Source organism: Paroedura picta, chromosome 4 (assembly GCF_049243985.1).
Source record: "Paroedura picta isolate Pp20150507F chromosome 4, Ppicta_v3.0, whole genome shotgun sequence".
Classification (NCBI taxonomy): domain Eukaryota; kingdom Metazoa; phylum Chordata; class Lepidosauria; order Squamata; family Gekkonidae; genus Paroedura; species Paroedura picta.
This window is the reverse complement of record NC_135372.1, coordinates 35,538,576-35,564,029: the sequence shown is the minus strand read 5'-3', so window position 1 is coordinate 35,564,029 and position 25,454 is coordinate 35,538,576. Positions and strand designations below refer to the sequence as shown.

General features: G+C 49.3%; 1 protein-coding gene across 2 annotated transcripts in view; it reads right to left on the bottom strand.

Annotated features, from left to right (window-relative positions):
• Positions 1-21,398, bottom strand: part of LOC143835159 (inactive serine/threonine-protein kinase PLK5-like) — a 37,914-nt gene extending 16,516 nt beyond the window's left edge. For both annotated transcript variants that reach the window (XM_077332370.1, XM_077332371.1), the window contains exons 1-7: positions 21,173-21,398; positions 12,226-12,333; positions 9,613-9,729; positions 6,236-6,365; positions 2,735-2,822; positions 1,777-1,872; positions 256-454 (exon numbers count right to left, since the gene is read on the bottom strand). In XM_077332370.1, the coding sequence (XP_077188485.1) occupies positions 256-454; positions 1,777-1,872; positions 2,735-2,822; positions 6,236-6,365; positions 9,613-9,729; positions 12,226-12,333; positions 21,173-21,286 (852 nt within the window). In that variant the 5' untranslated portion in view covers positions 21,287-21,398. The remainder of the gene's footprint in view (positions 1-255; positions 455-1,776; positions 1,873-2,734; positions 2,823-6,235; positions 6,366-9,612; positions 9,730-12,225; positions 12,334-21,172) is intronic.
• Positions 21,399-25,454: the final 4,056 nt, after the last annotated feature.

Genomic DNA, 25,454 nt, shown 5'->3' with positions numbered 1-25,454 from the left:
CGGATTTAGCAGAACATCTAAGGAACAGGGATCTTAGTGAGATCGAGAGTGTGGTGAAATAAGTATGCTTGCCCATCCCCCCAACCAAAATTATATCAGACTCCTCCCCACTCTCATATCCTGCTGGGATGAAGCCGGACTACAGTAGATTCTGGTTCACCCTGGTATTCCTGTGCATCTCCTGAACCCACCCCACTATAGCTCCCCACGCAGGGCCTGACAAGCTGCCGTGTCCACCATCAATCTGCCTCCTACCTGGGAAAAAAAGACATGGTTGAGGGCCTCCTCCAGGCTAGGCCGGTCAGTCGGCTTTGGAGCCAGCAGCTTTCTGATCAGCTCTCGGGCGCTGGGCGAGAGGTGGCTGGGCAGTGGGTAGCGGCCCTCTCGGATGCACTGGTACATCTCCTGCTTGTGGGTGATCTCGAACGGGGAGCAGCCAGTCAGCGCTGTGTACCTGTGTCAGAGGGTGGTATTGCTGGAGGGCATCAGACAGATCGTTTCAGGTATGCCAGCCTTTCTCAACCTTTTTACCATTGAGAACCCCCAGAAATGCTCTTCAGGCTTCCAGATACCCCAGAACTTTGCCACATGCTTTCCACTATGAGACCAATGGAGGCAGCCTCCCATCATGCTTTGCTCCTTTCCCCTTTTACAAAAATGTGGGGGGTTTTGCAAAATGGTGCCTGCTTGCACCTTCATCATGCCCCTTGGTCCCACCATTCTGAGCCTTGCTCATCTCTCCCTTTTCTAAAAAAACCCCTGGGTTATAATATTATAACAGCCTTTCTCAACCTATTTACTATTGAGAACCCCCTGGAACATTCTTCAGGCTTCAAGAAGCCCCAGAAGTGGCACAATCATGCAGAATATGGTTGGGAAGCAGAACTGTTCCCCCTCCCACCCAGGGCTCCTCCCCTTCCCACCCCCTCCAGGCCCATCATGGGAGGAAGGGGGCAGGTCAACATGAGCATATGTGATCATATCACGCAATAAATGTTTAACAAATTTAAAAAGTATATAAAAATGAATTAACTCTCATCCATTCAGGAAACCCTTCCCAAGCCACCAAGAAACCCTAGGTTTTAATGAAACCCTGGTTGAGAAACCCTGGGTTATAACATTATTACACTGCTGTGCAAGACTGCAAGATTGCTTTAAAAAAAAAAACCCCTCAGAAACAGCATTGTAACACAATCACCCCTTTAACAAAACAGGGCAGATTTTTTTGAAACAGAGGGAGGGAAGGGGAGGGAGGACAGTGATGAGGAAAGGGGTGTGGCCAAATGACTCAAAATGGCAGGCATGTGGAAAAACCCAATAGCATACATTTCCACATTGGGCAGCCCCGAATTAGATCCCGTTAGACCCTGCTTGAAAAGATGAAATCTGGTTTACTAGAGATTCCTTTGCTGGGGGGGCAATTTGGGTCTGCGCCTGAATAAGTTAATTTTAGTGTGGAAATGGATGAAAAAGGTCGACCATTTAAAAATGCAAATCCGAAGCGTATTGGTAGTACAGAAACAGTCTCTACCTCTATATAATGGTGGAGGATATTCCGTTTCAGGCCTCTGACGCAATGTGCATGCAAGCAAAAGCTGATACCTCAAATAAAACTTGCTTGGTCTGAAAGGGGCTACTGGACTCTGACTTTGTGCTGCTGCTTCAGACCAACATGACTCCCCACCTGGGAAGAACTCCGACAGCTTATCAAAAACCTCGCCTGCAGATGGGTTGACGGGCCCAGCAGAACGTGCCTTTTGCCTTTGAGTTACTCACATGATGCAACCCAGCGCCCAGACGTCTGACTTGAACGAGTGCCCTTTTTTCGCAATGACTTCGGGAGCCAGGTAGTTGGGGGTCCCACAGACCACTCTGTAGAAGTAGGGGAAAAGGGGGTACGAGTGGAGAATGAAAACAGCAGGTAAATCCACTGAAGATAAAAGACAAAGAAGGATATTCAAGCAAGAAGATTGGATGTAACTTCTTATTGTCTTGTGGCATGAGGTTCCAGGGGTGAGGGCCAGATTCCAAAGGTGTATACTTCCCTAAACCTGAGAAAGCAAGTGGAGGATTTAAGGCAAAAGGGGAGAGGCAACTGAAGCCGATTTCCTGTAGGCGCGATTGGTAAGTCCTCATTCAAGTCACAAGGAACGCTGTCTGGTTTGCATGAGAGTCACCGTTCTCCTTCACGGTTCTCTTAGAGCTGTTGTCGCAGAGCAGTTCTCTCAGAGCTCTCTCAGCCCCACCTACCTTATAGGATGTCTGTTGTGGGAAGAGGGAGATGTTTGTAAGTTGCTTTGGGACTCCTTCAGGAAGTGAAAAGGAGGGTATAGAAAAACAGCTCTTCTGTGTTTTCCTTGTACAGAACTTCAGAAATGGAGTGAAAACTAAACTGTAGCCCCTTTGGGTTTCAAAGCGTTCTGATTTTGAAACACTGGGCTTTGTCCCTTCTAGTACGACAGCCAGCACGGTGCATTGGTTAGACTGTCAGACTAGCATCTGGGAGACCCAGGTTCAAATCCCCGCTCTGCCACGGAAGCTTGCTTGGGCCAGTGGCATACTCTTCTGCCTAACTTACCTTGCAGGGTTGTTGTAAGGATAAAACACTGGAGAGGTGATGTAATTTGGCATGGGTCCCCGTTGGGTCAAAAAGCAATGTATCTCTATATAATATTAATCAAAAGTGAAATAAATAAACTCCCAAAACACCCACTCCACCTTTCCCAGCACTCACCCCCGCCTCCTGTTGGCCTGTTCCTCTCGGGTTGCCAGCCCCAAGTCTCCGATTTTCACCTGCATGTTTTTGGTGATGAAAAAGTTACCTGGGAATGCAAAGGGTTAGAGGTGTTATATCAGCTGCAAACTTCCATCCTCGATACAGACAGCCATTCCTACCTAGATGATATTGCCTGACTCTGGGCCACTTATTAGTTTATGGACTAAACGGTTCTCCAGGAAACCAGGATGGGAATCTCTGAGATGCAGCATAGTACAGAGGTTAGAATACTGAACCTGGATCTGCAAGACCTGGGTTCAAATCTCCACTCTGGCTGGCTTAGAAGCTCACCAGATGCCCTGGGGCCAATCCCACACTCAGCCTAATCTTCCTCATAGGACTGTTGTGAAGTTAAAATGGAGGAAAGAGAACTATGTAAGCCCCTTTTGGCCCCTCTTTTGGGGAGAAAGGCAGAGTGTAAGTGAAGTAAACCAACAAACTACTGAATGTACCTTGAGAAGGAGAGTTGTTTTGGGGAACCCGTTTTTGACTACCTAGAGAAGTTTCAAAGTGATTTGCAATCGCCTTCCCTTCCTCTCCTCACAAAAGACATCCTGCGAGGTCGGCAGGGCTGAGTGAGCTCTGAGAGAACTGTAACTGGCCCAAGGTCACGCATATGGCGGAGGAATAGGGAATCAAATCCGGTTCACCACATTAGAGGCCACTGCTCTTAACCACAACACCCTGCTGGCTCACTATATGGTAAGCAGCTCACTGGGTGACCTTGGGCCAGTCACATTCTCTCAGCCTAGCCTACCTTACGGGGTTGTTGTGATGATACAACTTAGCAGAAGCAAACAACATACGCTGCTTTGGTCCCTGATGAGGGGAAAGACAGGGCATAAATGAAATAAATAATAATAATTGTATACATTATCTCTCTGGAAATGGAAGGAATGTCTGGGCGGGGGGGTGTGTGCGTTGTTTGAAGGGGGCACATATCCCAGACAGATTGGATGTAATGGTCCAATATTCAAGTCCTTAAACCCAACGAGAGTCCCAGAATACAAGCTTTCAAGAAGCTCCTGGACTTGAATCTTGATCACATACTGCAGATCCACACAGCTCCACACATGAAACTATATGCCCGGGAGTGATGGGTCATTGCTGGATGAAATAGGTTACCAGCTCTGGGCTGGGAAATACCTGGAGATTGGGGTGGACAGAGCCTGAGGAGGGTGGGGGTTGGGGGAGGGGAGGGGCCTTCCAAAGGGCATCGTACCATACAATCCAACTTTAAAAGCAGCCATTTTCTCCAGGTAAATTGATCTGGCAGTCTTCAAGCAAAAGTTGGATACACACTTTTCTTGGATGCTTTGGACTGATCCTGCGTTGAGCAGGGGGTTGGACTAGATGGCTTGTATGGCCCCTTCCAACTCTATGATTCTATGATTCTATGATTCTATGATTCTATGATTCTATGATTCTATGATTCTATGATCTCTGTCAAAAGAAACACCCCTTCTGCCACCCACTCTGGACACTTACGGGCAGTGAATATCTGGAAGCTGCTATTGCTTAATGCTGCTAATGGGCTACTCATATTTTTAATTTTGTTATACACTGTTAATGTTGATGTTATTGCGTTGGTTTTTAATTTCCTGTCAACTTTAACTTGTACACCACCCTGAGCCATATTGGGACGGTGGCATAGAAGTTTAATAAGTGATAATAATGATATTTGCCACTGTGCACACTGTATAATAACTCTATTTTTTGCAAGCGTTTCATTTGACGTAGCTTGACCTTACAACAGTCTCGGGATTGATCCCTGCCTCCTGGAGGGCAGTTGTAAGAGCGGGAGACCTTCAGCTACCGTCCAGAGATTGGCCACCCTAAATGGGAGGCCAAAAGACAATGGCAGAGGAGAGCGTCCTGTGTGCATGCATGCATCCTTGTAAACACGGCAGAAGGGATCCTTGTCTATGTCGCCCTCCTCACCTCTCTGCTGCTGTTTGATGCTCGTTGAGCATGCAACATGTGTGATGACGGGCTGAGGACCGGGTCGGCGTGCATGGGAAAGAGCGAGATTCTTGCCCGACACAGGTCCAATTAGAGCTGCATTCCCCAACGGAGTCCTGTGCCCAGAGACCCCCCCCCCCCAAGGTCCCGCCTGCAATAGTGAGATGAGCTCACCCTCCAGGCATTCCCCACCGCTCAGCCCCGAGACAGCCGGCCATGTGGCTGTGTATTTTTAATCCCCGCTCCACAACCCAGCCTTGCCAGAGCCTGGGATGAAGGGCAGATTTGGGGCAGTGGGTGATTAACTCCCTCAATGTTGTCTGGCAGTCCCTCATTCACCAAGACTTCAGCACTCGCGTACAAGCGAGCAGAGACCAAATATCTCTGAACGAGTCAAATAGGGGCTATAACACATGCTTTAACAACAGCCACCCATAACCATCTGAGACATGCTCTACCACTGGTCTAGCCCAGGGGTCCCCAACCTATTTGAGCCTGTGGACACGTTTGGAATCACAAATGTCACAAAACGCTGCCACAAGGCTAGAGTTGACATTCCCACTGGGGGGGGGGGGGTAGGGTGGCCAGATCCAGGTTGGGAAACTCCTGGAGATTAGGTGGATGGACCCAGGGGAGGTACAGTGGGGGACGAAGCCACAGAGTACACCCTCTGAAACATCCATTTTCTCCATGTGAATGGATCTTTGCAGTCCGGAGATGAAGAAGAAGAGTTGGTTCTTATATGTCACTTTTCTCTACTCAAAGGAGTCTCCAAGCGGCTTATATTTCCCTTCCCTTTCCTCTCCCCACAACAGACACCCTGTGAGGTGGGTGAGGCTGAGAGAACCCTGATATCAGTGCTGTGGCGAGCCCAAGGTCACCCAGCTGGTTGCATGTGGGGGAGCGTGGAATCAGATTAGAAGTCCACACTCCTAACTACTACACCAAGATGGCTCTCTGAGCTGTAATTTCAGGACATCCCCAGGTCCCTTGGTAGAGCCAATCACAAAATGGCTCCTGCAGGATTTGTATGCATGTAGGAAGCTCAAGTGCAGGGGAAAAGAGAGGTAAACTGGGAAAGTGGGGTGAGAGAGAGAAAAACAGTTATGTAGTGGCAGTTGCTACTGAAACTATACTATTTCAATCTGCCCAACCAATCAGCTCTTCAGTGGCCAACCAAAAGCCTGCTGGGCATAAACCACATCTGGCCCCATCCACTTGGTGGGTACCAAGAAAGTTTTAGACGGGCAACATGGTGCCCAAGGGAGCTGTGTTGGGGACCCCTCGTCCAGCCAATCCAGAGCAGAATTTTAAATATTAAACCCTGGTCTCTCCCTTCCTTCAAACTCAGGCATTCTGGTTCTCCTCTTAAGGCAGCAATCATGTCAGTCCCACTGAAACTCAACATGGTGTGGGGAACATCTTCCAAGCTGGCTTGTTTAGGATTGGGTCTCCAAAGTAAACGGCCTCCTGTCCAAACTAGACTGTGCTACCTACTCAGTTTGAGGTCCCGGTGGATGATCCCTTGCTGGTGTATGTACTGCAGGCCTGAAATAATTTGCTTCAGGTAGAAGCGGACCTCTGGCTCCGTCAGCGTCTTCCGGGCTTTCAGGATGTGGGCCAAAGACTGCAGGTGGTGGGGAGATGCAGAAGAGAGAAACAGTGGTGATTTCCCAGAGTGTATTGAGGCACCCGCAACACATTCCGAGCTTGGAATTCTGGGATTTCAGAAGGAACCTTAAAGGGCATCCAAGCCGCACACAGCCCTGCAGGAGACCAGACTGGAACATTGCAGAGCTAGAGAGTTCCACTCAGGAACATAACAAGGCTGCCTCATGCAGAATGAGGCCACTGGTCCATCTGTCTCCTCCGACAGGGAACAGCTCTCCGGGGCCTATTTAACACTTCTGTCTATCTTGGATAAGGTTGCCAGATCCTCTGGTCTGGGCAAGGATCTCCACTTTCTAGATTCACCTGCCCCCCCCCCAACTCCCCTCAAACTGAAAGAGTTCTGCAAATAAACATGGTGTACTAATGTCACCATGTGTGGGGTGGGGCGACACTCTGGCTTTTGGGCAAAACTCTATGGTTAGAAGCTAATTCTACCATAGAGTTTTGCCTAAAAGCCAGAGTGTCCCCTGTCCCCTCGATGTACCAATGCCACTTCTGGGTGACATCGGAACCTCACTTCACTCGTCCCCACTCCCAGAAAGTGCCCCATCCCTCGCTGGCATCACTGATGGACCTGGAAATATTTGAATGGGGAGGAATAGAAACAAGGACCTTCAGGCACTCTGCCACTGAGTAATAGGCCTTTCCCCCAATTCTGCCCTGGCCTGGATGGTCCAGGCTTGCCCAGTTTCAACAGATCTCAGCAGCTACATATGAACATAAGAGAAGCCATGCTGGATCAGGCGAAGGTGGCCTAAAAAACAAGTCCACCAGTGGGGCCAAAACTCCCAGAGCCCTCCCACTGTTGCCCCTCAAGCACCAGGAACAGAGAGCATCAGTGCCCCAGACATAATGTACCATCTATTCCTTGTGGCTAATAGCCACTAATGGACCTTTGCTCCAGATGTTTCTCCAGTCCCCTCTTGGTGCTTATGCTTGTAGCTGCCACCACTTCCTGCAGCAGTGAATTCCACACGTTAATTACACATTTATAGTCTAAAACTATTGCTCATCAATTTCACTGAATGCCTACGAGTTTTTGTATCGTGAGAAAGGGAGAAAAGTACTTCTTTCCCTACTTTCTCTCATGTATAATTTCGTAAACCTCCATCAGGTCACCCCTCAGTCATCATTTCTTCAGGCGAAAGAGCCCCAGTCTCTTTAGCCTTTCTTCATAGGGAAAATGCTCCATCCCCTTAACCGTTTTAGTTGCTCTTTCCTGTGCTTTTTCCAATGCTGTAATATTTTTGAGGTGCAGTGACCAGGACTGTACAGAGTATTCCAAATGAGGCCGCATCATCAATTCATCCGGGGGCATTATGACACTGGCTTATTTGCTTTCAATTAATTCCCTTCCTAACAATCCCCAGCATAGCATTTGCCTGAGTCAACATTTTCACTGAGTTATCTACCACGACTCCAAGATCTGATCAGTCTCTGCCAGTTCGGACCCCATCAACGTATATTGATAATCAAAATCTTTGGCTCCAATGCAAATTACTTTGCACATGCCCACGTTGAACCTCATTTGCCATCTCGAAGCCCACTCACCCAGCCTCAACAGACCCCTCTGGAGTGTCTCACAGTCCTCCATAATTCTCACCACCCTGAACATCTCTTACCTTGAAAACCCCATGAAAAGTCACCGAACGTCGGCTGTAACTTGACAGCACTTTCTAAAACCATCTCCTAAATTCTACACTACCAAGTGGCCTCGCACAAGCCCCCCTTTGTATTGACCCCGCCGACCTCCCAAGACTGTTGTGAGGATAAACCCCAGATTCCCTATAGACTTGCTCCTTCTTGTTATTACCTGCTTTCCCTTGTAGTATGTAATGATGTGGCATGCATGATGTTCGGGCCTATAATGTACCACTTTCCTTGGTCCTAGTTTAATCAATAGGGCTGCTATGGTACTCTCCAGATGGGAGAACAAAACAAGTTCAAGGTTTGAGTGTTAACCTTCATAGCCCTAAACGGTCTGGGTCCAGCATACCTACGGGACTGTCTTTTCCCTAATATCCCCCAGAGAGCATTAAGTTCTTCCAAAGTTTAGGATGCCTTGGGCTGATCCTGCGTTGAGCAGGGGGTTGGACTAGATGGCCTGTATGGCCCCTTCCAACTCTATGATTCTATGATTCAAACAACATCTGTTCAGGATTCCCAGCCCAAAGAAAGTGAGATTGGCCTTGACCAGGGCCAAGGGTTTTTTCAGTCCTGGCCCCAGCCTGGTGGAACACTCTCCCAAGGGAGATCAAGGCCCTGCGGGACTTTAACCAGTTCCATACAGCCTGCAAGACAGAGCTATTCCGCCAGGCATATTATTGGGGCCCATAATAAAACAACCATCAAGAAGTGCTGATGTCACCTCTGGAAAATGGAAAGAGAGGCTCTTAAGTGCCAACCCCCACCCACTCCTTATTAGATATGTTTTAGCTAGCACTATTAGATTCAATTGCATTGTATTGTTTTAACCTAAATTATTGCTTATATTGCTTTTATGATGTTGTTTACCCGCCCTGAGCTATACTGGAAGGGCATGCTAGAAAAATAAAGATTATGATGATGACTATTATAAACCTTGGCTCCAAACACCCTGGCAGAAGGACACGGCGCATACTAGGCTGAGCTAACTCTGCTCTTCCTCTTTATTCTCTGCTTCCCCTTTTAGCAGAGTAACAAATGGCATCGCACTGTAAAGAGACCAGAAATTATCACAGAGTTTCTTATTATATCTTCCTCATGTAAATAGCTCTAAGCTTGTAAGAGGAGCAAGCCAGTCTTCGTGTTTTCTGATTTGGTATGCAGCCTTCTGTTTTGATCTTAGCAGGCAAAAGCTCTGGGAATGGGGCCGAATCGGGCCGAAACCCAGATGCTCGTCTACAGAAGCTATTCTGTACGGTTCAAAATGCAAACTGTTCCGTAATATTACAAAGCCAGGATCTTCCTACAGATATGTTATCGTATCACTGTGACCTCTGTGATAATTTTGTCTGTAAATCTTATGCAATTATATGGAATTGTAGCAATATTTTTCACAGTGGACATTTATTTCTGGCCCCCCTTTTAGTAGATCAGGCTTGGAGAACCATAGGTAGGTGTAGCACGGGGATGAAATTTCACCCACTCTCCTATGAGTTGTTGCATTGGTGAGCCTGAACAAAACTCCCTTAGCTAAGATTTCCTGATTTCTTGCTTCTCACCTTTCGGCTGCAATATTCCAGTACCATGTAAATATTTTCCTGGTCGGCAAAATGTCGGTGGAAGCCCACAACGTTCTTGTGCTTGAGCTGGCTATGCAGTTCAATTTCACGTTCGACCTGCAGAGGAAGGAAAGGAGAGGGGCAAACAATTTTTTTTTTGGCAGAAAGAGATGCATGTGTGCGCACCCTGCCGAGAAGTCACGGGGCACAGGTGCTGGAGTCAGCAAGAGTGCTGAAATGTTTCTCAGGACGATAAGATAGCCCTGGCAGATCTGACCTAGGTGGACAGTATTTTGTTTCCCTGAAAGAGCAGATTTACACATTCCAAAGCCCTGGTGTCCCTCGGTCCAGTCAACCGATTCTACTCTGAGAGTTCCATGCATGGAATTTAATTCCTGCATGCATGGGGGGAAGAATTTGGAACAGAACTGGTGGGAGAGGGGACTTAAAGCTCCCCCCTGGGCCATTTCACTGACATTTTCATTTATTTATTTGAAATATATATTAGTCACATTTCTTACGGAGCTCATGACAGCTAACACTATTTTTTTAAATGTATAAAATAGATTAGTTTTGTTTTTAAATAACAATTTAAGGAGGCTTTCCTCATATGCAGCTCTAAGTTAAAACATCTTCATCTGCCTCCTAAATAATGAAAGAGGTCCAGAGGAGGGCTGCTCCAAAATTGTGGGGCCTCCAGTGAAAAGGCCCTGTCTCGTGTACCCACCAAATGAGCTCCTTTGATTGACAGGATAGTTAAGAGGGTCTCTTCCTGCAATTTTAATTCCTGGGAGAAGATGCCCTTCAGATACCCTGGTCCCAAGCCATTTCCTGGTCCCAGGAAATTATTCAAGGAAATTTACATAGAAGAAGAGATGGGTTTTTTGTACCCCACTTTTTACTACCTGAAGAAATCTCAAAGCAGCCTAACCTTCCTCTCCCCACAACAGATGCCCTGTGAGGGAGATGAGGCTGAGAGAGCTCTGAGAGAATTGTGACTGGCCCAAAGTCACCCAGTTGGCTGCATGTGGAGGAATGGGGAATCAAACCCGGCTCTCTAGATTAGAGGCTACCACTCTTAACCAGTACACCAAGCTGGTTCTCAATAATGATGGACTACAGTTACGTTTCTACAGCAACAGCTCTTTTGAGGCTATTTCAGGTTGTGAAAAGAGAGCCTGAGGAAGCATTAGCCTTCCCCCTCCCCACTTGCCACAGTTCTAATCCGAACTGCCCTCCCGCCCATGCTTGGGAATTAAGATCCAAGCATAGAACATCCCAAACATAGCTCTCAACATGATCTGCGGAAGACGCAAGGATTTTGGGATACACAACCTGGACCCTTGAGGCCTGAAGGCCTGCCCCATTCTCTACCAATGTAAGCCAAAATTTGGCTGACGCTGGTCCACTCTGTGGCCTCTGTGAGGCAGCTGTGCATGTTAGGCCTACAGCAGCCTTTGTCAAACTTTTGACCATGAAGGTGCCCCTGAAATAAATTTTCTGGCTTTGAGGACCCCCCGGAAGTGATGTCAGCTAGTCACATCTTTCTGCCACAGCCGCAGAAGTGACATAACCACCACACCTTTCACCCTTCTTTCATTACCTCCTCTCACCTTTACTACTACTACAGTGGCTCCACCTCACGTAGGCCAGAAAGAAGGACAGGAGCCCATAGCACGCTACAACCGACTAACCCCCTTTGATTTTTACACCCTACTCTCTGAGACCTTCAGGAAGAGGTGGCCAGTTCCCTAGCTTGTGGCCAAGTCCATTAAGGCAGGAGGGGAAGGACTGTGGACTCCCTCTGGAGCTCCTGCAGACCCCCATGGGTCCCCCCTGGTGGGGAATCCCTGGGCTTTAGGACTTACTGCTGGGCAATTAGATCCCGTTGGGTCTGAAGCAGCAGAGCAAAGTTTGAGTCCAGTGGCACCTTTAAGACCAACAAAATTTTATTCAAGGTAAGGGCTTTCAGGTACCTGCAGACTTCATCATCAGATATAATAAAATATGCTCAGCCTTACATATAGGTAGAGAAAGGGTGGGGGAATTGCCAGAATGAGACGGCTAGAGTGAAGATGCGTAAATAATGCCTTAACCCAATCTCAGCTATTATCGGCCAATTATTGATGTGTCTGGACTCTAGCCAGCCCTTCCTAGCAATTAAACCTCAGCCCTGCCCTCTCTCTACCTGTATGTAATGATAGAGGGTATTCTGTTTCACTGTATCTGACAAAGTGTGCATGCACACAGAAGCTCCTACCTTGACTAAGTTGGTCTTAAGGGTACCACTGGACTCAAACTTTTGTTCTGCCAGGAAAGTGTCTCTAGGATTGCAAACTCTTAAAATCTGCTATAGGAGGGACAGACTCCAGTTACTCAACGGTGAGGAAAGTTCACTCTGCACGTACACAGAGGCACATGATCTGCTTTAGGAATATTTTGCCTGCCCTGAGATTGAGCCCTGGGCTGGGGAACTTGAAACAAGGCACTGCCTGTTTTGCAAATTAAGAGGAACTGGCAGACCAAGGCCAGCACTTAGGAGACGTCCAATTGAGGCAAAGATGGAGCTGAAATCTATAGAGTTTTGGTCTGCAAGGCCCCGAATCAGCTCACCTTCCCCCTGTTGTCCAGTCTGGAGACCCGGGACTGAGAGACAACCTTCACAGCATAGATATTGTTGGTCGACATGTCTGTGAACTTGTAGCATCTTCCAAATGCCCCCTGTGACAAAAAGGGGAGTGGTGTTAGGCAGGGCTTAGGAGACAGGAGGCAGGCTGCAGAAAACCAAAGGCACTTACCTGTAGTTACTATTGACAGCCATGAGGTTGTGAGAGAAATGGGCAAATTTGGGAGTTTCGCAGAATGCCGTTGCTAGGCAGAAGAGAGGAATGTAATAACACTCCGAAACAGACACAATCTACAACGACTCCCCAAAAAATTAGCCCAATGAAAACACTCATTTCTTCATTAAGTTTTGAGTCCAGTAGCAACAAGATTTTTGGGTTTGGCTCTGAAAATGCCTAAAAAATCTTCTTGGCCTCAAATCTACCTGTTGCAGTGCAGATTAAAATGGCTGCTCTCCAAAATGATCTTCATTTCCTGTTAAATAATTAGTCCTCTGGCAAAAAGGATGGAGACCCTCTCCCTCAAACTTATATTATTGGGTGGGGGAGGTGCCCACTGCAAAAGCTTCTAAATGATTTTTTCCTTCCCTGAAAATCTGGCAAAGGGATGGAATATTAAAACTGGAGCTTGCTCTGTCCTGTAAGGCAGTGGTCCCCAACCTGCGGGCCGCGGCCCGGTGCCGGGCCGCGAAGGCCATGGTGCCGGGCCGCGGCTCCCTCTCCCCGCCCCCCCGCAATAAAAAACTTCCCAGGCCGCAAGCTTGCGGCCCGGGAAGCTTCTTACTGCGGGAGGGCGGGGAGAGGGAATCTGGGCCGGGCCGCGCGGGCGCGGCCCGATGTGCAGGCGCGGCTCGCAGGGCGCGGCCGATGCGTGGGCGCGGCCCAATGCGTGGGCGCGGCCCAATGCGCGGGCGCGGATCGCGGGCGTGGCCCGATACAGGGGTGCGGCCCGCGGGCGCGGCTTGATGCGTGGGCGTGGCCCGCACGGGCACGGGCCGCGGGCCGCGCCCCAATGCCCTGCCTGTCCCCAACCTCAGAAAGGTTGGGGACCACTGCTGTAAGGTAGCGATCCCCAACCTGTGGGCAGCGAACCATATGTGGTCCTTCGACTAATTGGAGGTGGGCCATGAATGACGCCTTCTCCCCGCCTCCCGGCCCTTTACAACACACTTCGGGTGTCATTGTCTCCCATCACTCCCAGATGGGACTATCTCGTTGCAGAGAAACAAGCTCAGGGTTCCCATTGATTTTTCATTGTCATGAGTTAAAATTTCCATGAAAATAAAATGTTCCTTATGTTCATTGTTGTGGCGTGTCTGTATCTTATTTTGAAGGGATGTTTAAACATTACCATAGCGATCAGAGAGCGTTAGGGCAGTGGTTGAGAGTAGAAGAGTAAACTACCCCCCCCCCCCCACTGGGCCTCAGTAAAAGGTGAGTGTTCCCCAGCGTTGAGTGGTCCCCGGTGATAAAAAGGTTGGGGACCACTGCTGTAAGGCGATGATAACTATGAAAGCCAGATGAAAGCTAAACACTGACAATGTGTCAGAGCCTAAGAGAACGAACCAACAGCCTCTTCTGAGGGTTAATCCCCAGCTGCAAGATCCAGTTGCTCTGTGTAGAGAAGAAGGGCTGTTTTTTTATACTCCACTTTTCCCTATACGAAGGAGTCCCAAAGCAGCTTACAAACCCCTTTCCCTTCTTCTCCTCACAAAAGAGAGGGGAGGTAGGGGAGGCCGAGAGAGCTCTAACAGAACTGCTCTGTGAGAACAATAAACAAACTAACCAATCAATAAACACACAGCCCTAAGAGAACTGTGACTAGCCCAAGGTCACCCAGCTGGCCACATGTGGAAGAGAATGGAATCAAACCCAAGTCTGTAGATTAGACGCCACCAGTCTTAACTACTACACCACGCTGGCTCTCTAGTGATATAATCCATGTTAAAATAATTGTTTTTGGGCTCAGGCGTTCATGCATCAGATGGAGTGCGCTCCAGCTGACATTCCTACCTGCCACCGTGGCAAATTCATATAGGTACTGCCCTGAACCATTCCTGCAGCTCCTTTTTCATATCTGGTGCCAAATAGTGTAAGGGCCCAGGAACGGAAATGACAGGCTCCCTGCCCCATGGAGTTTACAATCTACATTAAAGGTAAAGGTATCCCCTGTGCAAGCACCGGGTCATGTCTGACCCTTGGGGTGACGCCCTCTAGCGTTTTCATGGCAGACTCAATACGGGGTGGTTTGCCAGTGCCTTCCCCAGTCATTACCATTCACCCCCCAGCAAGCAAGCTGGGTACTCATTTTACCGACCTCGGAAGGATGGAAGGCTGAGTCAACCTTGAGCCGGCTGCTGGGATCGAACTCCCAGCCACATGGGCAGAGCTTCAGACTGCATGTCTGCTGCCTTACCACTCTGCGCCACAAGAGGCTCTACAATCTACATTACACAGCTCTAAAAGAACGCTGGGAGACCAAATGGATGTTACAAATCACACGAGTTCACCACGGGGATGAATTCCAGGTAACCGCTCATCAATCAACACATACCGTGGCCCAATTTGTCTCGTGGCTGCTATGCAGCAGAAGGCGGGATTCTCTTGTCTTTTCGTTGTGTTGTTTTCCGTGGCTGAAGCAGCCCAGGGGAACCACCAAAAACTGGGCAGAGTATTATTTGCTCTGTTGGGGGCCACCCCGCGCACTGAGCATTTGTACATGCTGGCTCTCCACACAGCAAATAACTCCCCCACATAGGCACAGCCCCTTGGGTGTTTCCGCCACTGCAAACAACACAGGGCAAAGGCAGAAATTCCTCCATCTCTGATGCAGTGATCCCAATCTGAATTAGGCCCAACTGAGTTGCCACCAGGAATAATACCAGCAATAAAACCTCCTACAACTACTATTTCTGTATCCCACCGTTCCCAGGAGGTTCAGGGTGGGTGACAATTAATTTAAAACAGGCATACCTCTGACTACTAAAACATTAAAACTCCCTCCTCTTAATAATTTAGGCTCTTTCTGAGGAGTTAGTCAGAGCTTGGAGGGTTTTTTCCCCCCAGAGGATGGGTTCTCAGGAGGGGAGGCCTGGCGGAACAGCTCCGTTTTTCTGACCCTCTGGAACTGTTTAACATCCCGGAGGGCCCTGATTTCACTAGGCAGAATGTTCCACCAGGCCGGGGCCAGGACTGAAAAGGCCCTGTCTCTAGTAGAGGCCAGTTTTACCTCTTTGGAGCCAGGGACCCTGAGCAAGTTTTGGTTGCTCAATCTTAATGCTCTTTGGGCAGGGGTCATAGAGGAAGAGGCAGTCCCATAGCTACAAGGGTCTCAGACCATTTAGGGCTTTGAAAGTAAGAATCAGAACCTTGAACTTGATCCGGTCTCCAATCTGGGGCCAGTGTAGCTGGGAAAGCACAGGAATAATATGTGCTCTCCATAGGGTTGCCAGCCCTGGGCTGGGAAATACCTGGAGACTGTGGGGGTAGAGCCAGGAGTGGGTGGGATTTGGGGCAGGGAGGGACCTCAGTGGAGGATAATGCTATGGAGTCCACCGTCCAAAGCAGCCATTTTCTTCAGAGGAACTGATCTCTGTCATCTGGAGATTAATTGTGGAACTGGGGGATTCCCTAGGTCCCATTTGGGGAATCTCATCCCTAGCTCTCCATTGGGTCCCAGTAAGGACCCAAGCTGCTGCATTTTGGACCATCTGGAGGTTCTGGAACAGACTCAAGGGCAGCCCTGTGTACAGTGATTTACAGAGGGTTAGCCTGGAGGAGACAGCTGCATGGCTCATGGTGGCTAGGTCAGTCGTCAATAAGTAAGGTGCAAGGTGTCGTGCCTGGCGAAGGTGGTAAAACACCTGGTGAGCGACATTTGTGACCTGGGCTTCCATAGATAGGGAGGCATCCAGGATCACATCCTGACTCTTGACCATACTCAAAGGTGTTAAACAGATACACAAGAGCCAAGAGTTGCATCACATCACCTTTGGCGTGCCGACCCAGCCAGAGGACCTCCATCTTAGCTGGATTTAACTTCAGCCAACTCTTTGAACCAATTCACCATGGCCTCCAGCCAATTGGCCAAGGCATCTGGACGTGACATCAACAGAAATAGCTGGGTGTCATCAACATACTGATGGCAATCCAGGCTGAAACTCCAGACCAGCTTGGTAAGAGGGCATGTGCAGATGTTAAATAACATTGGGGAGAGAATAGTTCCTACCAGGGCATGGTGCTGGGAAGTTCTCTCCCCTAAGGTCACACTCTCTCCCCGACCTTGGAGGAAAGACTGAATCCATTTTAAGGTTGTGCCTTGAACCCCCACGTTGGGTACACGTTCGTTTAATAACCTGTAGTCAACAGTGTCAAATGTTGCTGTTAAATCCAGCAAGAACAGTAGCGCTGACCTGCCTAGCTTCCTCCAGATATCGTCTGTGAGGGTGATCAGAGCTGACTCCACCCCATGGCCAGTTCGGAAGCCAGATCGGAATGGCTCAAGAGCTGATGTTTCATCCAAGCTGTAGCTGTCCTGTGACCACACACTCAACTACCTTGCCCAGAAAGGGCAAATGCAAGATGCAGTGGTAGTTGGCTGAGTTGGATGGGTCCAGCCCTGATATTTTCAGAAGTAGCCTGACCACTCTCCCCAGAACTGTCAACTACAGTATAATTCCAAGACCCCATGCGTGTGTGTGAGCAGGCAGGCAGAATCAGTGATGGAAAAGGAAATTGTTTTTAATCTTCTCTTGTGACTCGGAGAACTCGCACGAGGTCCTTCTCAGGCTGTTTGCCCTGTAAGCAGCTTTCCACCGCACAAACTGTGCCATCGCTTCCTGAGCTTGGAGACTGAATCCGGCTGGCTCTGTGTTACAGAATTTGGTTTGCTGGAGAATGCTTGGGGCATTGCCTACACTGAACCAGGGCTTTGAGCAAACTGGGGCCTGCCAATCCCAACCTGATCCCCCAAGCCGTTCTCAAGGGATGCTGGGTTCAGGTCTGGCATATGTCCAACATCCTCTCTGATCCTGACAGTTTCATACAGTCACGCCATAAAGCAATTTCATTTCCGAATGGTAATAAATATTGTACTGGTGTGTTTCAGGATATCTGGACCTATGTAAATAGGGTTACCAGCTCTGAGTTGGAAAATACCTGGAGATTTTGAGGGTGTAGCCTGGGAAGAGTGCAGTTTGGGGAACGGAAGGACCTCAGCAGAATATAATGCTATGGAGTCCACGCTGCAGATATTTTCTCCAATTGAACTGATCTCTGTCATCTGGAGAGCAAATATCATTCTGGAAAATCTCCAGCCACCACCAGGAGGTTGGTAACCTCCTATAATAAATGACATACCAATTCCCCTCTCCCAGATTTGGGACTCGTATGTGGACATTAATGCATTTGAACATGAAATTCTGCTAAAGTGCGGCTGACTTACCACCTCTGCCATGTTCTTTTTAGACACGATTCCTTGGCACCAGTACTACTTCCAGGACAATGCACTTTCAGCGCACTTTAGTGATTATTTGCAAGTGCGCCAGGAAAACCCTACTTGCCAACCATCGCTCAAGTGCATTAAAAGTATATTGAAAGTGCATTGCAATGGAGGCGTTAGTCTTGTGCAGCCAGAATTAAGATGCTTTATGCCATCTTCCAAGACTCACAGATATGTGTGTCCGTGCGTGCTTGCTTATGGGAGAAAAGTGTGTGCGTTGGAAAACGCTTTGTGAGCTGCGCGACGGGTGTGTATCCGCAGCTAAACCTTGCTGAGAGTGTGGCCAAACTGCCAGTGGATATTTCATGCGAACCTTGACTATGTGCAAGAGAATGGTGAGATCATTCACAAGAGGCAGGCCCAGACATTAAGAATCGGCTGGTCCCTGTGCAGGGAAGCATCTTCCTTCCTCTAGCCATGAGCAGGTGGAACGGTGGGAAGGAGGCAGCTTTTGTGCATTTATCAGGAAGGTGGCGTGAGAGTCCAGCATGCCGGCTAAACAAGGTGCTGCTTCAGCAGGAGCAAAGAGGAGCCAGGAGGTGGCTGAGCGTCCCAGATATGTTAAAGCGAGGATCGAAAAACTCAGCTGGAGCATGTTGAGATGAGCGTGGAAAGTTACAGCTTTTGGAAAAGGCTGCGCAGAGACAGAGCCACTAGGAGGAAACGGCCTCACCGGTAACCGCAGGTAAGAAAACCTGGTTTACCTGAGTCACGTGCATCCTGAGTCCCAAAGGGGAACGGGCCTTCCTTTCAGGGGACTCTGGGTAGTTGGGGCTATGATTTCATCTTCAGAGCAGGCCAGAAAATCCAAGGCAGGGAAGATACCCTGCTTTTTTTCCCCAGTGGGAACCCAAAGTGATTTGTCTTTCACCCCACAACCCTGTGAGGTAGGTCAGGCCAGGAGTCTGGGACTGGTCCAAGACCATGAGCAAGCTTCTGTGGTAGAGTGGGGATTTGAACCAGGGTCTCCCAGATCTTGGTCTGCTAGGCCACACTTGTTTCTTTTTGTCCTGCAATCTTCGTAGCTGCATGCAATATGGACAGTTTTTCCCAGCATGATGATGGGCTGTTGTCGAAGGCACGGGAGAAAGGCAGTCAGGAATCCCACAGCCGGAGGTGGGTTTTATCTGCTCAATGTCAGCCAGGGCAAGAAGGCAACAAATGCACCCCCCATGTGACTCTCTAGTGATCAGAGGTAAACTGCCCCTGAACATGGAGGTTCAGTTTAGTTCTTGGTAAGCATTTCCTCCATAAATGTGTCTAGCCTCTTTTTAAAAGAATGAAACATTTTCTTTCCCAATCTGTCTGGATGGCCCTTGTAGCTACTTGATTATGTATTTTATATTATGATACGCTTCCTGTGTGTGATGATAAATAAATTATAAATTAAGACTAAGAACAGCTGCTGTTTTGTACCTTTTTTTTAAATACCCAAAGGAGTCTCTAAGGCTTACAATCGCTGTTATTTCCTCTCCCCATACCCTGTGAGGTAGATGGGACTGAGAGGGCTCCAACAGAACTGCTCTGTGAGAACAGCCCTAAGAGAACTGTCACTAGCCCAAGGTCACCCAGCTGGCTTCATGGGGAGGAACGCGGAACCAAACCCAGCTTTCCAGATTAGAGGCCGTGGCTTTTATCCATTACACCAAGAACAACATTAACAGAGACTTGCTGGATCAAACTTGGCTGCCTGGAAGCCCCACAAGCACGCCAGGAAGGCCAGGGTTCTCTCTATTGCTTCCAGCATAGGACATTCTGAGATACACTGCTTCTGCGCATGGAGGTTCCCTTTTAGCTACCACTCCTATTCCATTTTGCTCCAGCCCTCTGCTCCTTGGGCGCAGGTGGGTCTTGAACCCTCCTCATGAGGACGGAACGCCGTTCAGCAACTGCAAACACCTCCCTGGGCGGAGCGTCCACTTCCACCCTCAACTAGCTCGGGCATGTTTAGACGAACCCGGGACGTGTCTGCACAGATCCCGGGCAGAGCCGAGCCCAGAGAGGGCGGGGAGGGGGAGGCTTCTCACGTTCCGTGCTTAGTGGCTGAGCTCAGAAATGCCCGGGGGGGGGGGGGACGGGGGCTGCGGGCTGCGCTTGGAGGGGGAACTGCTCTTCTCAGGCTTGAAAAATCTCATGCGGTCTAATTTTGCAGTAATCCGAGGGATTTAGGAGGTTTACTTCCGAATAAACATGCCTAGGAAATTGGTCGGAAAAACCTTGCAGGGAGACAGTTTGTGCACCAAATAGTTGGATGCTCTCTGCCATAGCTAATCCCCCCTTTTAAAGGGCTGTGTGTTACTTTGGGCAGTGGTTGCTCCTTTTAATAAAAGCATGGCCCAGCTCTAAGCTTCATGTTATATATTAAGGGGGTCACCCTGCTAGCTTTCAGGGAATCTAACGTCAATGGGTAAGTGCAAATCCTATATAAAGAGCCCTTGATTCAAAGCTCGCGTTTTGACAATCAAAGCTGTTTTGGAATTCTTGGGAAGCAAATCTGAATTCATCCGGCGACTGGACCCCCAAATGCAACACCAGTCCAGAATCTTGGTTAAAAGCCAGTTTATGGAAAGAATATTCCCCTCCTTTCCCATATCTCCCTTTCTCCCCTGCCCCCAACCCCCACTTATTTTACAATTGTAAGCTGCTGGGGGGGTTATGTAGCATCACCTACAGAATTTTGCAAAGATCCCAGTGCAGTTCTGGTGCTTTGACAGGACATTAATTATATTACATGCAGATATGCAGCAGGTAAACATGCTTTTTGTGTGTGTGAGTGGGGGGGGGGGGTTGACGAGGTCTTTAAGTGAGCAAGAGGTGGGCTTGAATTCCCCCCTCTCTCATTCATGCCTTTGGGTTTTCTTTCAGCTCTCCAGGCCCCAAAAGTTGGCTCTAGTAGGATTCTCAAAAGTAAGGCTACCAGGATGCATGGGGGTTATAACCCCAGGACAGGGAAGAAAGGGGAGGAAGGGGGATGCTCAGGGTATGCCAGTGACATGGAACATCCCTGTTGCCTGGTGTCTCAGTTTCCCTGCTGGCAACATTGCACTTGTTCATGCCTCTTGGCGCAGTGGGTCCTTCCTCTTGCTCAGGGACGGAGTGGGGATCCAATAAAGCCTCACAAACACACAGCTTCTTATGCCCCCTGTAAACGGTCAGTTTTTGTGGCTTGCCTGCGCTCCTTTTTCTGTTTTGCCGGAGCAGACCCACACGGTGTCCCCTTAGAACTACGATTGTCCCAGACCAGGCAGGTCCCATGGTGGGCATCACCCTGAACCCCCCAGTTCCAGTCCTCTGGCTTTGAAAGTGTGTGTGTGTGCATAAGGGGGGGGGGATAATAACCTCCTGCACCAGCTGAAGGTATACAGAGGTGTCATCCCCAAAGAAGCCCCAGTTCAGCCATGACTGGGGGAGAAAAAGAATAATAAAGTCGATTTACCTTTCCTAAGAGTTGGCCCCTCTTGTAAAGCGTGCCGGTACCCGGATCCTCGATGAAGTATTTCAGAGCCTCTCCCTCAGTTTTCCTCCGAGAGGAATACTCCATCCGCCCCATGGCCAAACAAACCTCCACGCTGCAGAAGTGGACTGTCTTTCCCAGCCTGTTCCCAACCTCCCCCCTCCCCTCCCTTCCCTTCCCCTCCCCTGCTCGGCCGCTGAGGAGAATCTGACCCAGTCAGCTCCGGCCCGGGCTCCTTATCAAGGCAGGGCGTGGGGATCGCAAGATCCTCCTCTGGCCCAGCCTTGCCAATGGGTGGGACAGCGAGAGGCCGGGGCCCACGGCTGCCCCTGATTGATGTTGCGCTGGAGAGAAGGGGAGGTGGTGACTGGGGAGGCAAAGTCTTTTTCCCCTCCTTATTTGCGCTCCCTCCCCTCTGTACGGGGCCAGGCACGGAACATCTGTCCTCCTGCAGCAGGGATCCCTTCTCCTAGGACTGTGTCGAGGGCTCAGCTCTGCCTGTTGCATTCACACACTCCTCAGATAGCCACTTTGATTACAAAGTCCGTGAGATAGTTAAATTGACAGTAGGTAAACAGAAGGGTCCAGTGTTACTGGGAGTTCAAAATGCATTAAATGGAGGGGGGGGGAATGTGTGTGAAAGTGCAGGTGGTGCTCTGTAGGGTGCCGTAGTGTTCATGTGTGCATCCTTGGCCCAGGCAAGCCTGGTCCTGTCACATTTCAGAGGAAGAAGAAGAGTTGGTTTTTGTACCCTGCTTTTCACTGTGTGAAGGAGTCACAAAGCGACTTGCAATTGCCTTCCCTTCCTCTCCCCACAACAGACCCCCCTGGGAGGTAGGTGAGGCTGAGAGAGCCCTGACATCATTGCTCAGTCAGAACAGCACTATCAGGACTGTGACTAGCCCAAGGTCACCCAGGATGGGGAGGAGCAGGGAATCAAACCCGGCTCCCCGGTTTAGAAGCCGCTGATCTTAACCGCTGAGCCAAGCTGACGTAGCCCTGGCGATCAGTTTGGAAGGGTGATCTCCAAGGAGCACGAGGGTCGTGATATGATGGACAGGCTACCTCCAACATCTTTTGTCTGGCAGCTGGACAATGGTAGGATTGCCTGGTTATATTACACGTGCCATACAGTAAATGAAACAAAGGTGCCAGTTCTTGTTCTGAGATTTCTCTTCCAGAGTTCCTGGACAGCAATCCAAGCTCTTTGGATAGCAACTCAACACAGGGATGAGGCCTGAACAATCTTCCTGAGCCAAAGGAACCCCATTGAGTTGGAGAGGACAAAGGGGGCAGAGTTGGTGGGCCCCCTCCCCTGACTGTCCAGCCAATGGAGGCTGTTTTTTAAGAAGAGAAGAGCTGGTTGTATATCCTCCGCTTTTCCCTACCCGAAAGAGTCTCAAAGTGGCTTACAAACACATTTCCCTTCCTCTCCCCAAAACAGATGCCCTGTGAGGTAGGTGGAACCGAGAGAGCTCTAAGAGAAGTGCTGTGCGAGAACACCTCTCAGAGAACTGGGACGAGCCCAAGGACACTCTGCTGGCTGTGTGTGGAGATGTGAATCCAACCTAATTCTCCAGGTTAGAGAGAGAGCCAGTTTGGTTTAGTGGTTCAGAGCGGTGGCTTCTAATCCCTGCTCCTCCACGTGCAGAATATGGTGGGGAAGTTTAGCTGTATACACATCCACCCCCTCCAGGCCCATCACTGGCCATTTTGGGAGGGGGGGTTGACCTGACCATATATGGTCATCTCACCAGATAAAGGTTTAACTATTTAAAAAATATATTAAAAATTAATTAACTCCTTCCCATTCAGGAAACCCGCCCAGGGCCATCTAGAAATCCTGTTAGGGCTGTGACTAGTCCAGGGTCACCCAGCATGGGGAGGAGCAGTTTAGAAGCCGCTGATTTTAACCACTAAAACCTAGTTGAGAACGCCTGCTCTAAGGGAACAGCTCTGTTGCCTGGAGATGAGCTGCAATTCCAGGGGATCCCCATGTCCCACCTGGAGGCTGGAATCCCTGCATGGTGTATCCATGGGGGACGTTAAGATCTGTGCAACTTGGTGGGCAGTGCCACCAACTGGGAGGGGTAGCGTGGCCATCTTACGGAGGCCATCTTGAGTGATTTGGCTGGCCCTTAGCCCAAGGCCTTGGAGGGATATGTCATTGTCAAAGAAAAAGACTGGGATAGGCTTGGAGAGTTTGCAAAGGTCCAGTGGGAAGACCCTGCTCTCTGTGAAGAAGCTGCAGAAGGCCATTGGAGACCCGGTTTCCAGAAGGAGGGAGATCTGCTTTACTGCATGGAGCTGGACAAGGAGAATTACCTCACCCACCTGTTAGTTCCCTCCAGCTGTAGACAGCAGCTGATCCAACCTGGACTTGATTTGCTATTGGCAGGACATCTAGCAGCAAAGGGAACATGGGCAGGGTTGATTCGGCGGTTCTCCTGGCCGAGTGTCAGGGCCCAGCCTGAATGAAACTAGACATTCATTTTAAAAATACATCTTTATTCTTCTAACCTTTCCAATACAGCTCAGGGCGGGTGACTACTTCATTAAAACAGTAAGTTCAAAGCCAGTTTGGTGTAGTGGTTAGGAGGGCCGGCTTCTAATCTGGCATGCCGGGTTCGATTCTGCACATGCAGCCAGCTGGGTGACCTTGGGCTCACCACAGCACTGATAAAACTGTTCTGACCGAGCAGTAATCTCAGGGCTCTCTCAGCCTCACCTCCCTCACAGGGTGCCTGTTGTGGGGAGAGGAAGGGAAGGTGAATGTAAGCCACTTTGAGACTCCTTCGGATAGAGAAAAGCAGCATATAAGAACCAATTCTTCTTCTTCTTCTTCTTCCCTCCACAGACAAGGGGGTGGTGGTCTAGGGTCTAGGGTTTGGGGGAGGACCTTTCATCAATCTCCAGCTGGCACTTCTTGGTGGTTAAGTCGGGCCTCGACTGTAGGCCTGGTGGAACAGGCCCTGCAGAACGGATTAAGGCCCCACTGGGACCTGATCTTTTTCGACAATCCTTTCCCAAGTTTTTTACCTTTGAGAAAGCCTTGAAATGTTCTCCGGAAAACATGTCGGCAGGCCACACTTCCCTTCAGTGCACCCGGAAGTCACATATCACCTGAGGCGACGTCACCCAGACATTCTCACCCAATATGACATCATGCTCCAATGCCAGAAACGGCCCAACAGCCTACTCCACTAGGCCTGGAACAGGGCTGGGTCACGCACCAGGCCCTCGGTTGGCCCCTGCCTCCCTTCAATGGTGTGAAGTTAAAATGAGAGTACTTACCTCTCTAGACTCCGTTCACCTCAGCCAGCAAGGATTTTTATCTCTTGGGCCCTTCTCCTTCGCACCCTCTCCAGGCCCGTCATTGGCCATTTTGGGAAAGAGGGCAGGTTTCAGTCCACTAGCACCTTTAATACCAAAAAAGATTCGTTCAGGACTTGGCATGTTCAGCAAAAGCAATTTATTAAAAAGAAACGCACTAAGCTCATGGTATTTTTTTGTTAAGATTGATTGGTAAAGCACACACAGATCGGTATATTTCCCCTCGACCACCTTCAGATCACATCATGCTCCCTCAGTGTAAGGTCACCTCCCCACTTTCCCAGGCGCAGTTATAACACCCAGTTGCGAATCCTAGCGTCCACGTTCCGTGTCTACAAGGACACTGCATCACACATAACACTGAAGCTTCCTCTCCTCCCAGGCACCCATGCATCAGCATGTGGTTAACACATAGCCCTCATAGAAATCAAACAGGAAGCAACCCCATACATCAAAGCAAACCCAAGATCACAAATTGCTCGCTCCATCCCCCTCCTGTAGAGAACACGAGACACACACACACAACAACACACAGTAACACCATGGCAGGTTTCAAATGCCAACCTGACAGGTACAGGCTTTCATGTGCGTTTGGAGAAGTGTGCATGCACATGAAAGCTTCTACTTTCATTGAATCATTGTTGGTCTTAAAGGTGCCCCGAGACCCAAATTTTGTTCTGTCACTTTTGTTATATTATTGTGAGAAACTACTATGGTAAAACTGCCTCCATTTCTCTTTATCCTCAAGCCTCTTCCTTCCTCAGCCTTTTTCTCTCCTCTTTCACAGTCCACTTTCCCCCATGTGCCCTTCTTTAATCCCTTTTTCTTCTGGATTGTCTCCTTAGTTTCTCTGGCTTTGGGAGCTCCTTGATTGCCTCCAAAATATATTAAAGAAACCCAGATAAAACCAGTGACATTCCTCAAGCCTCGT